Source organism: Fusarium oxysporum, chromosome IX (assembly GCF_013085055.1).
Source record: "Fusarium oxysporum Fo47 chromosome IX, complete sequence".
NCBI lineage: Eukaryota > Fungi > Ascomycota > Sordariomycetes > Hypocreales > Nectriaceae > Fusarium > Fusarium oxysporum.
The window spans coordinates 1020058-1032883 of NC_072848.1; the positions used below are offsets into that span (position 1 = coordinate 1020058).

The following is a 12826-nucleotide window of genomic DNA, read 5'->3' on the forward strand; positions in this document are numbered from 1 at the left end:
CTTGGTATCGTCCCACTTAAGTCAACGGGCATCCTTCTCCAACTTCCAACTTTTTACAACTTTGCGACATTGGGATCCTTCTTTTCTTCTTTCGCGCCGATATCATTGTTACGCAATCACAGCAGACAGACCAATCTCTCTGCCAACACCAGCCGTACCGCGACTTGTACAACTCTGACCGACCCTTTATCTCGTTGTTTGCTTCTTGTCTGACCCGAGAGGTACATACACGACCGTGCATTGCGCTTCAACGCTTATATCGACTCTCTTAAAGCTTCCTCGTTGCACTGCGCCTGCAAATGCGCGCCGTCAGGTACGAGCCAATTCTCCTCGTAGTCACGCTTTTTCGTTCCCTGTATCGTCTCATCGTCTCATTTCATCTCACATCTGTCTTCTTGTTTGTTTGTCTGTCTGTCTGTCTTTGTCTTGAGTTGCGGGCCTTTCCGAGCGTACCTGGTTCGCTTGGTACCTGGATCATCCTGTCTCTCCATGCGACGCGACCCAGCATTGAAACACCAGGATACCTTTCCGCCTGGCTTGTGCGTTGCGCTACACTACCAATTCGATCCAGCTAATTCATCTTTCTTTGTCAGTGCAAGGCTGTGCTGCGCTGGCTATAGTTATCATACTCTCCAGCCATTTCAGTCTTGCTTATATCAAAGTCGACTTTTGGCTTCCCGCCTTGTTCCCGTTTCCACAAGGACCCCTGCCTTCAAATATCCGTTCGTCAAACTCTGAACAAAAGTCTCGTCGTTTTGGACCAGCCATCCTAACTTTACTTCTAGACATCTTCGCGCTGTCGCGCCGTGACCTTTTTCTCATCCAATTCTCTTCATCCAACAGCTTCAAGAGCTTCAACGTCCTTGCGCTCGAGCTCTCAACCCTGGTCTGACACCGGCTTCCCACTATCGCAAGCTACTACCGAAACTGCGACACCTGCAGCCAGCTATCATTAGAGCACACCGACTTCAGCCCAGCATATCATGGGGTGCTGACCCGTGACCTTCCATTACCACACTACAAACTACAGTTCGATAACAGCTGTCAGTGCATTCGCTGTGCTGCGCCGTCCGCCCTTGATTACATTCGGGTACTTGGTACCGATCTTGGGCAATCTTGTCCATTTTATCCAATTCCCTGTCTGGCACTGGCACGGCGATCTGGATGTTAAGCGCATCCTTGCTTGATAAGAATTAACACAAAGGCAGCTTCCTCCCTGCCTTGTTCGGTTGGCGCAGGATCGCTCGACTTCTGCGCTCACCAATCAGTCATCATGACTTCTCCAAAGGCTACAATATCCAACCGCGGCCAAGAGAACGACGACACCCTTATAGAACCTGTGCTATCGTCTCCTCTTTCGACGCCTCAAACAACAAGTCCTGAGCTGGTCTCGTTTCAGTCGCTGGCCGACCAAACATCAACACCACTCAGCATCATGGACGATTCATGCTTTCTCGACATCGACAAGTTCATCGCGAGTGGTCTTGAGCCAAGCAGCGTTTGTAGTGTTGGTCTCGACAAACCTACAGCGTCATCCAGCCAATCGCCGGTGATTACAGCGGGGTCGCCCGCTAGACCCTCGGACCCTAGCACTAAGAGCCAGCGCAACGCAGATCCTCTTGGATGTACAGGGACAGATGCAGATGGCGGCCTCGCCGAGCAGACACGTGCCGCTCATGAGGACAATGTTTCTGGGTCAATCGAGAATGAATCAAAGCTACAACAAACTTCTAATCGGCAATCGTATCGGAGATCCCAAGAATACGACCAAACAAAGCCATCAGAGGCCATTGCGCAGCCAAAAGTCATCTCGCCAGTGGGAGCTGCATCAAATACGACAGGCTTCGCTGCCCAAAATAGCAGCGCCCCATCAAATACCGGCGAGCCCAGTCTTGGTTTCAGGGGCCCTCATTCCGATCAGCACGAGTATCGAATAGATAGTTCGAGCAGAAATCCGCAATACGAGACTGCTCTTGCATCTGGAGGGCCTTTATCGGTGGAAAGGCTCCCTGCGTCAGGGATAGCCACAGCACAGGCACAGGCAAGCAGCCACTGTAGTGCTCCTCAAAGCGCCACCCAGGCCATGTCAAGCACGGCCTCCACTAGCAACAATTCTGTTCCCCCTGGGCATCAAAGACACCGCAACGGTCATTCCTCACACGACTCCCGCGACAACGATTTTGCTCCCTCTCACACAACATCCCTTACTTCTCGAGTCGGTGGCATAAAACTCGATACGAGTTTTGTCAAGCCCACGCCAAGACCCATTGTTCGTACAGCGCCCGACTCACCTTCGCTCAATATCCAACATCCAACTCCCGACATCACCTCCCAGGCTCGATCTGGAGCATACGTCGGGAACATCGCACAACTCGAAGCGACCGCCGAACGATTGTCTATGACCAGTTCTATCGACGATGCGATTCGAGATTTACATACTGAATTAAAGCGATCCGATAGCAGACGTTCTTCCATCCTTGCTGCCAGCGTCAAAGCCTCAGGGTCCATTGATGATTACACCAGTAACCCCGGCTCCGCTATCGAACAACTAAGACGACATCCTTCCATCGCTTCTTCTATCGTTTCTACAAATAACGCCGCACGCCACGGTGGTTATTCTCCTGGTGGATACGTACTTTCGCCTAATCACTCCTTTACCGGACGACTTAGATCAGGATCCAAGAATTCGGCTGGCCGACCAGACTTTGATCTCGATACAGTTTTATCCCGTCACGGCCCAGGCAAAGCATCAGTTAGAAGTGTCCGGTCGACAAAAGTCTCACTTGCCGAGATCTCGGAATCAGAGCCTATTGCACTAACCCAGGACGTCCTCGACATGGCCGACAAAACACCGGTCAAGAACCCTGAGGGTGAATCTCTCCTCCCCGATGAGCTCCGCGATGCCAACATGCCCGCCACCGACGTATTCCAAAATATGATGGGAGACGACGATTTTATGAACTCCAAGAACGAGCACCCGCACCCCGATGCAAGCACTGGTCTTCTTGCCGACCAAGAGTCTAGGGATCCTCAGCGACCTGGAAGTTCACATTCAGATACAACTTTCCAACAATGTCAGGATGCATTTGGCGACTTTGATGGTGTTCACTGGGTGCCTGAACAAGATGACCCTTACTCCCTCCCCGATGACTTAGAGCCCCAACCCCAGCCTCGACCTCGACAGCGACAAATGAGCCATTCCGAAAATGTTCGCCCCCAGTCTTACTTTGACCCCGAGTCTGGTCAACAAATGCTGTACTACCCTGCTCGGGTTCCCGCTATGCTCAACCTACCCCCCAAGCTGTCCAATAAACCCAAGGCCAATGAAAGAAATAAGCGACGTTCCCAGGTGATGAGTGCTATGTTTGAAGGCAACAGGCAATCGAAGATGTTGGATGTCGATGCAAAGGCACAAGAGCGCGATACTACGAGAGATTCCTGGCTCCCTGATCCTCTTGCTGGTCATCGAGAATCATTTGCTGCTTTATCCTCAGATGGATTCGGCAATTTGGGCCAGGAGCCAGAGACAATTCGTTCTGTGCACTCGGATCAAGATGTTCCTCCTACTGTGCAACCTGAAGCCAATGCCGATGCTCCGATTGAGACACTGAGGCGCCCTCAACGGTTGTCTCGGAACGAACTTGACAAGCGAAAGTCGCGAATGTCAAACTTGCCTCCTCAACTCAGAGCGAGCGCCTACTTTGATCTCCCCGACAACACTCAAGGAGAGATCGAAGTTAAGGACGGCTCTGCCATGGCCACCCTTGAAAGCATTCTGGATGCTTCGGCAAACGCCCCTGTCAGTGCATTTACCGATCACGAACGCGCCGGCAGACTCGGAAAGGAAGTTTATGGCAAGGAAAAGAAGCGAGCTTCAGTTGCTGCATCTACGGCTCTTCAGCCTGAAGGCGACAAGAAGCATGCCAGAAAGCGATCCTCTTTCATGTGGCTTGGCAAACGTCACAGCCATGTCAGTGATGATGACAAGGATCACAAGGCACAGTCAGAGTCTGGGCTGGGACCTGTCAACGCTGACACAAATGCGAATGAGCATGACGGATTAGCCCGCAGCGTGGACGGTCGTAGCGATGGCCATAGTGATGATGAGCAACAAGCCGCCAAGGAAGAAGCGGAGGACTTATCTGATGAAGAAGGCTACAATGGACCCCCAACAACACTACTGGCTGAGTTGCAGTTGCGAAAGCAGCAGCAAAAAGAACGTACTCAGCGAACATTCCCAGGTGGTATGCATGCAACATTGTTGGAAATGGATGCTGTTGCCGAGACTCAGAAAAAGGCAAGAAATAACAAGCGTATCAACCTGGCATGGGAAGATGGCCAGGCACAGGCTGTTGATGAGGATTCCGATGATGAGGATATTCCTCTGGCTGTCATTGCAGCACGTAACCAAGGTGCAAAGAATGTTATGGATCTTCAACGCCCTATTGGTTTGATGGAGCGTCGTGAGATGGAAGAGAACGAACCTCTCAGCCACCGCCGAGCTCGTCTACATGGCCAGGATCCTCGGTCTATGGTAATTAGCCACAGACCTAGCATGAATAACCTCAGCGCCAATCATCTTCCTACGACTCCTCATTCAGCACACCAATCTGTCGCGCAACTTTCGGTACAAAACGCATCGACTGAGCCGGATGATGAGTTTGAAGGAGAGACTCTTGCTGATAGAAAGCGACGGCTTGCGGCCAAGGAGGAGGCAGAGAACCTTCTGCCTAAAGCCCGGCCTGTCAGCAGTGCGTTCTCCGTTGAGCTTCTTAATCAATTTGAGGATCCTGAAGAGAAGAAGAAGAAAGAGGAAGAGAATAAGCCCAAGTCGGGCGAGGAGGAAACACTGGGTCAACGACGAAAACGTCTACAAGCTGAGCGAGAAGCCCGTGAGCGTGAGATGAGTTTCAACCAGCTGAACGCCAGTGCCGAAGAGGCTGAGGCACCGATCCCAGGAATCAACGGGCGCATGCACCAGTTGTCCAGCGTTCTCTCTGCCCATCCTAAAAGGGAGACCAACCAAGCCCAGGAGGAGCGCGCTCGTATGGAACATGAGAGGAGGCTTCTGAGAGAGCGTGACGCTAAGATGGCCGCTTATCGAAGCCAAATGCCGCAGGCTCTCGGTGGTCCTAGCAATGCGCAATCTGGAGGTTACCGTGGAGGTACTTTCAACAATGGTCTTGGTGGCCAGAACTCCCAAGCAGCCATGTCCTCTCCTGCCCTTCATACGCAACTGTTCAATCAACCAGCTCTTAACCACCGGAAGAGTGCTGTGTTCAGTACTTATGGGGCCCCTATGCAGCAAGCCCCATATGGCGGTTCAGCTACGAACCTGGGTGCGATGAACATGGGATACAATGGAATGCCCAACGGCATGAGCCCTTACGGCGCTGGTGCCATGAGTGTCTATGGTGGAGGCATGTTGCAACCCGGTATGCAAATGCCTGGTCAAGGTGGTTCTACCAACAGAATCGAGCAATGGCGTCAGGGTGTTCACCCATAAAGAAGCCAATGGCATATTGGCTGTTGATATCGTCTGCAAAGTGCCTTTTTAAAGACGACGCATCTTGAGATACATCTACTGTACTATTTTGAGGAAACATAGAAAGGAAGGGGAAGCTTATTACAGCATTGCTATCACTGGTGTTGTGGATAGAGGTCAATGGTGGGATAACATCTTGAGGACTTTGTTTTTTCTTGTTCTGCATAGCACCTAGCATTGCATGGCGCTGGAAATACTTGCGACGCTGGAAGGGCACAGCTATTTTTGACAATCTAATCGTTTTAATATGTTTTTTGTTGGGACTGCTTCTTCAATCCGGTGGCATGTAGTTTTAGACTAGGAGCATGAACACGATGATATGACCAAAACTACTGAAGTCCAAATACTCAACAGTGATGCAAAGCATGGGGAGGTATCAACTCGTCATATTGCAAGAAACAGACATACAGAAAAATTAAGCAACCCAATGTCTACAAGACCAACGCCAGGATGATAACAAGCCTTCCCTCCCCCCTTTTCAATCTTCTACATGCTTTTGAAATCCTTTGCTTCACCTCCGCTTGCCGAAGCTACCAGCGGTCTTTTGCAATTTGGATGGTGGTGCAGATGCAGCTTCAACATCGCTCTCCTCATCCTCACCCATAGACTCGTCAACATCATCATGGTTGACTTCATCCTCGTCCAAAGACTCCTCGGCATCGCTATCGTCCTCCTCACCAGCTGAATCCTCCTCATCGTCAGAGTCACCAACAAAGCCGTTGGTGATGGGAACATCGTCGTCTGAATCGTCAAACTCGGTGTCGAGACCGCGCCTTCGACCAGGTGTGCGCGCAGCATCGTCCTCACCCTCAACCCAGATAACATCCTCATCTTCTTCGTCAGAGTCCGAGTTATCGCCGTTGTGAAGACCCGGGCGCGACATCTTGCGACGCAGATCCATCTGGCCCTCAAGCATATCGAGCTTGCCCTTCAGGGCGAGAAGACTTGACAGACCCTTGGCGCGCTCAGCGAGAACCTTTTGCAGACCGCTGAGACTGTGGATAACCTTTGGCTGAGATGCGAGAGCACCACCATGGGCGACTAGTGTCCACTGGACCCAAGTCATAAGGTTTCCGGCGCGACCAGGACGGCGGTACAAGCGGGCGGCGAGCTTAGTAAGAAGAGTGCCGGCAAGAGCGCTGTCGAGACGCTCAATGGTGTTGCGGATGGTGGGGAGATCGGTGGTGTGCAGACACGACTCGAGAAGGTCTGTGTCGTCGGTACGGAGGGCCTGAGAGAGAACGGTGGTAAGAGACTGGTGTGTCGGGGGCACAATGGCATTTCGCGAAGGCTGAGAGACAACTGCGCCATTCAGAGCAGAAGGCACATCAATAATATCGTTCTCTGCACGAAGAAGCTCTCCGAACGAAGGCGACGTGCCCTCAGCGTCTGATTCCTCATCGTTGGACTGGCCATTGGTCTTTTGCTTGGCGGCCTTTTGGCGAGTGTTTGTCACGGCAGTTTCCTGAGCGGTCTGCTCCTCCTCTGGACTCTCAGCATCGGAGATATCTTCGTCGCTGTCGTTATCGGACGAGATCTCAATGGTCTCAACCTGCGAGGGCTGGAGGGCGTCGGGGCCGGCGATGGAGGCCTTTGACTCGTCGATGATGGACTTGTTGGGGATTCTAGCGCTGGTTCTAGCGACGGGAGCGGCCAGCTTGACCGGCGCTTTGCGTTTTGTTGACATTATGTGTGGTTTTTGATGTGAAGCGCAGTAGATGTTAAGCAGTCGCGTGCAGGGATTCGTCGGTGATGAGATCCGACGATGGGTGATTAATTCAAGAAGCAAGGTATTAATGCGACTCTTATTTCTTTGGATAGTATCTTTTCCGTAATAAATGAGGAAAAGTGATACTGTTGAACGTTATCAATGGAAAATTTGACGAAGCCGTCGCTTGGTCTCGAGTGAAGGAACTTTTTTTCTGGAACCCCAGCTTGGCTCTGGTGGTTGCCCCACAAGCGATAAGATTAGAGTATGCTGGTCACGTGTGCAGCCATAGCAAGAGTGCCACAGGATGAGTCATGGTGTGGCTGTTTCTCTGGCTTTCATCGGCAAGGAGAATATCCTGGCTGCTAAGAGTCCATGATTGGCCTAATGCGGCCTGACCTTGAGCTTGGGAGAGCCATTTAATTACAGTGATTGGCCTCACTGCAGCTTCTAAATGAAGATAGCGGTGATTGGACGGAGTGGATAGATAGTGGACTCGAGATAAGCTGCAATTGGTCACATCCGCAACCTTTACGTTCGCTTCCGGAGGGATCATCTCGTTGTCCGTGGCCTCAGGAGATATGAAGTACAAATAAGGCCCAGCATCATGTAAAATGTTTCCAGTTACGCAATGACACAGATCTTGGGAACACAAGCTCGAAACCCGATGTGATTGCCTGTCTTTTTTATTGTTTGCCAACGGGATGGTCACCTGATACCTGCCCTTGCCTCGACTTGAGATCCAAAGGTGGACCTGTATCCCGGCTTGGGTATGATGCGTCCCAGTTTCGGTAGAAGGGTGAAAGCTGTTAAGTGGTTATGACGGTTTGCTGCATGGCTGGCTTTGACGCGACGTGAACGTGTAAGAGAGGTGTCAGGAAGGTGATGCACGTGCTTCAGTATAAAATGGGATCTGTTTTCATCAGCGCAAGTAAAAGATCTTCATTTGGTAAACATGTGATGATACATTTCAAGTTTCACGACCTCTGTTTGTTCCTTACTTGAATACGATCATCTTGTAAGACGAAGCTCGGGAAGCGGTGGCATTACGGGGCCGTCATCACTCTCATCCCGTGTCTTTTCGGGATTGGGGACCTTCCCTTTCCATTCTGATCTGTCCTCACCAGCCACATTCAATTGGATTGTTTTATGAGATAGAGTTCTAGATCGAATAAGCTCTGAATCAGCTCTGCATAATGCAAATGTATATTCCAGAACAAACATGAAGGATCAAACAACTGATTCACCTATTTTGACTGATTTGAAATGTCTTTCATCTTAATCAATCTCATTATCATGATACAACCAACCTCTACCATAATATCATCCCCAGCCACCCACCGTCCACATCCATGACAATGAAGGTGGTCGTGGCCCGTGCACCATCTCATAATCCATTTGGTACAAAACTCGGTCAACTAAATTTTTCCATCCCCTCATACCCAATCCCCTTGCCAAGTTGGCCACCCCGTTAGAGACAAATCAACGGCTCAGCGGAGTTTGCCTTCTTCCCTCATAAATACCACCGCGCCTCCGACCGGGCAAAATTCACTGACGTGCACGCGCTTTTCCCTCAGAGGCTCCCCTTAGATCCAACCCCCCCTTACCCCCCTCCCTCTTCCGGTTCCCGGCCAGCAAAAAAAAAAAAGCACTGAGCAGCGCTATTGCTCCCACTGAGCAAAAACTGAACTGCGACGCAACTGGCCACTCAGAGTTCCTCCTCTCTTGGCAACCACCTTGCACCTTTTCAGTTAACGGCAAAGCACAAAAAGCACCTTCCGCGCCCGATCACGATAAGAGCTCCTTCCAGTTCTTATTGTTCTCGAAGCCGGCGATCACCACCAAAAAAACCACCGCATTCTCCCAATACCTTTTATAGGTACAAACACATCTTTCAATCGCCTTTATTCACTTTCACACCATAATCAATAATAGGTTTTGTGATTCGAGAGTATTCTCTGAATTGCTTAAACTGTTTCGTCTTTTGATTAGTCATTTTTTATTTCTCCAATTCCTGGCCTTCTTCTTTCTCTTTTCCTTTTTACGTACTCTACCTCGTATTGTACTTATTGCTCCGCTGCACTGCACTACACTTGCGCTGCACCCTCCCGCGCAAAAAAAGACGCCGTCGCGAAATCAGCTGTTCGATTTCCTTGTCAGCGTCATTGCTTCGGCTTTACTCCTCTTTTTTTTCTACCTCGACCTACCTTGCTCTTGCCTCTCACAGGCTACGAGCTATTGCCGTCGACTCCGCCTACCTTTTGCCGCTAGGCTACTAGAATTCAAAGGAGCTACCAATATAAGATCGCGACCCCCCGCCTTCTAATCCAATTTCGCAACTGCGCGTCGCGCCTCCATTCCTACGTATCCACTTCTCAATCTCCATCGCGCATCAACACCACGTCGACTCGCGATAATCCTCAACTCAGCATTTTCACGTGCGCATCGTTATTTCATGTCGCGACAAGTCAACTAAGCTAGACCTGTATTGACGCGCCTTTATCGCGAACAGCCATTATGGCTTCACCAACCCCCGATGCGACCGCTCCCGCAAACGAGAATACGCCGCGCGATGTCACAGCAGAGAAGGAACAAAAGTCCGAAGTCAACGGGTAAGTTGCCCCTCAGTTCTGATGGCGCGCTCTTTTTGCCTGTGCCATCATGCGCCGTTAGGCTGTGATGCATCGCGCAAACACGCACACCGTCTCTCAGCACTCTCTGACATGTTTATCAGCCATGCGACACCTGAAAAGCCAAAGGACACACCTGAATCTGCGCCTGTTAATGGCAACAAAGCGGACCATCATCCTGTCGAGAATGGTGTCAACAAGGACGTAGAGATGACAGAGGCAAGCGATGAGACGAAGCCCTCTCAAGAGCCTTCAACGGACGAAAAGAACGATCCCAAGACCGAAGGTGATGATCAGACGAAGGAGACTGGTGATGCCAAATCTGTGGAGGAGCCTAATGCTGCAGAGGACTCCAAGGCTACAGAGGAGGATGTCGATATGACAGACGCTGTGCCTGCAGAGAAGCCCGGAGATGAGAAGCCCGCTGAAGATGCGACCACAAAAGAGTCCAAGGATGTCGATATGGCGGACAAGCCTGCAGATACCCCCGAAAAGGCCGAGGGAACAGACAAGACACCCGCTTCCTCCAACGATGCCGCAGCTCCCGCCTCAGGGGCTGAAGTCCAACCTACCAGCCTATCTCAGTTGGTTATCGATACCAAGGAAGCGGATGCCCCTAAACCTTCTACCGAGATGTCGATGCAGGATGCTCCCGTTGGCGACACTTCCGTTAGCTCTAAGGTAGCCCGCGAACGTGAGGATGATGCCACAGACGAGCCTGCACCAAAGCGAGCCAAGACCGAGCCCAAATCTGAAGAACCCGCTGACGTTACATCCACTGTCCCCAACACCGAAGCGACTTCTGCTGAGTCTGCCCCCGAGAAGGAGGTTTCTCGCTTCGCTGGTCTTACCAGATGGAATGAGGCCGATTTCAAGAACCAAACGCTCACCCCTTTTCAACGACGCGAGTTCCGCAAGGTGCTGGGGCGCGTGAAGAAGACAAAGGCTGGTGGCCACTTCAAGGACTCAGTCCCCAAGATGTGGCCTCAACTCGCTGAGAGTTACTTGGCCAAGATCGAGAAGCCTATGGACCTTTCTGAGATTGACCGGACCCTACGTGATATTAATGGTGCTTATGTTACGGTCGGTGATTTTCAGAATGACCTGGTTCTCATGTATGACAACACGCGCAACTTCAATGGAACCCTCCATGATGTTACTGCTGCTGCGTTCAATGCTATTCGAAGCATCTGGGAAGAAGTTGCCACCATTCCACAAGAAGAGGCAGTCAAGCCCAAACAGATACCCAAGCCCAAGCCTCCCCGCGAGTCGCGTATCAGCTCTCTCGGTGATTCTATTGCTCGCAAGCCATCTGTTGGACCTGGCGCTAGTCCCGCTGCCGAAAGCGTGTCGTCAAAGCCGCGGCTTGGATCTCAAGAAGCCAATACCGCTGCTACCGAACTGCGCCGTGCCTCATCTGCCACTGAGGGCGATCGTCCCAAACGAACCGTCCGTGCTCCCAAATCAAAGGATATTGACTATACCACCAAGCCTTCGCGAAAGAAGCTTAAGCCTGAGCTGCAGTTCTCTGAAGAGGTATTGAACGATTTGATGCACCCCAAGAACCACGCCATCAACAACTGGTTTATGGAACCAGTTGATGCTGAGGGGCTCAACATTCCACATTACTACTCCATCATCAAGAAGCCCATGGATCTTGGAAAGGTGGCTCGCATGCTGAAGAGTGGTGACATCACCAACATTAAGGACTTTGACAAGAACGTGCGGCTGATCTTTTCCAATTGTTATACCTTCAACGGTAGTGTTGACCAAGGCAACACTGTGTCGTATGTAGCTTCTCAATTGGAGGACTATTACAACAGTTTGATGAAGGACAAGGACAGCTGGTTAGCCAGACACGCCAAGGCACATGCTCCTGCTGCTTCCCACGGTAGCGACGAGGAAGATGAGGACGAGGAAGCCGATGGCGATGAGGTAGCAGCTCCTCCAAGTGCAGACCACAGTAAGGAAGTGCGGGACCTGGAGACAAAGCTGAGGGAGGAAAGTGAGAAGCTGACCGACCTTCTGTGTGCCGACTCGCCCAATGAGAGCATGGTGGCAATGCAGAAGAGTATCGTTAACCTTGTACAAGAAAGTCTTCTGAAGGCGAAACAGGCTCTCAGTGCGCACCGCACAAAGCATCCTGAGAAACCCTCTAAGAAGGCCAGTAAGCCGAGCAAGCCTAAGCCCAGTGGATCTGCCCCTCGCAAACCCAGCGGAAGTGTGGCAAATCCTAAGAAGCCCAGTGGCACCAAGAAGGCTGTGAAGAAGACTCTCACCGCTGCAGACAAGGACGCTATCGCTTCTGCTATCAATGATCTTGATGGTGCACAGCTTGACCGCGCTATCGATATTATCAAGCGAGACACTGGTCAAAATGTAAGTTCACCAGTATTGCACATGATAGTGACAATGTACTAACGACCCTGTAGGAGAACACCGACGGAGAGCTCGAGCTGGACATTGACCAACTGAGCAATGAGGCTCTGCTCAAACTCTGGGAACTCTGTAAGAAGGTGTTGCCTGGATTCGGGAAGGACACCAACGTGCCATCTTCTCCAGAAGTGACCCGGGCAGCGCCGCCTAAGCATACGAAGGCATCATCGACATCGGCGAAGCCCAAAAAGAACAAGCCCATGAGTGCCCGTGAACAAGAGGAACGGATTGCGCAGCTTCGTGATCTCAGCAACTTGTACCGGCCGGGCCAGGAGCCTGGCGATAATCAACCCGTGTTGCAGGCTCCCACACCTACGGCCGAGTCCAGTGATGAATCGGACTCGGAGGAGGAGTAGACATGGCGTCGGGCTGAGAGATGGACTGTATGAGTTGTATGACTTTTTGGGAGCTTGGATGTTTCGTCGACCGGAGAGCATCAGCCACCATTATACCCAGCCACATGGCTACACCAGGTGTCATGGTTGCTCAAAGGGGTGACGCGGTGTG

The 12826-nt window shown here is 51.3% G+C and overlaps 3 protein-coding genes across 3 annotated transcripts; 2 read left to right on the forward strand and 1 right to left on the reverse strand.

Moving 5' to 3' along the window:
* Window positions 1-1273: 1273 nt before the first annotated feature.
* Window positions 1274-5890, forward strand: FOBCDRAFT_298125 (uncharacterized protein; the record flags this gene model as incomplete). The annotated part of the gene is made up of 1 exon (XM_054706819.2): window positions 1274-5890. The coding sequence occupies one exon, from the start codon at window positions 1274-1276 to the stop codon at window positions 5504-5506; it is 4233 nt and encodes a 1410-aa protein (XP_054562794.1). The 3' UTR covers window positions 5507-5890.
* A 21-nt stretch (window positions 5891-5911) lies between these two features.
* FOBCDRAFT_51421 (Dip2/Utp12 family-domain-containing protein) lies at window positions 5912-7456 on the reverse strand. Its single transcript, XM_031189694.3, has one exon. The coding sequence runs from the start codon at window positions 7230-7232 to the stop codon at window positions 6057-6059; it is 1176 nt and encodes a 391-aa protein (XP_031033679.2). The 5' UTR covers window positions 7233-7456; the 3' UTR covers window positions 5912-6056.
* Window positions 7457-9451: 1995 nt separating this feature from the next.
* Window positions 9452-12740, forward strand: FOBCDRAFT_51429 (uncharacterized protein). Its single transcript, XM_031189696.3, has 3 exons — window positions 9452-9865; window positions 9988-12262; window positions 12316-12740. Exons 1-3 carry the CDS (start codon window positions 9771-9773, stop codon window positions 12673-12675), a joined length of 2730 nt encoding a protein of 909 aa, XP_031033681.2. The 5' UTR covers window positions 9452-9770; the 3' UTR covers window positions 12676-12740.
* Window positions 12741-12826: the final 86 nt, after the last annotated feature.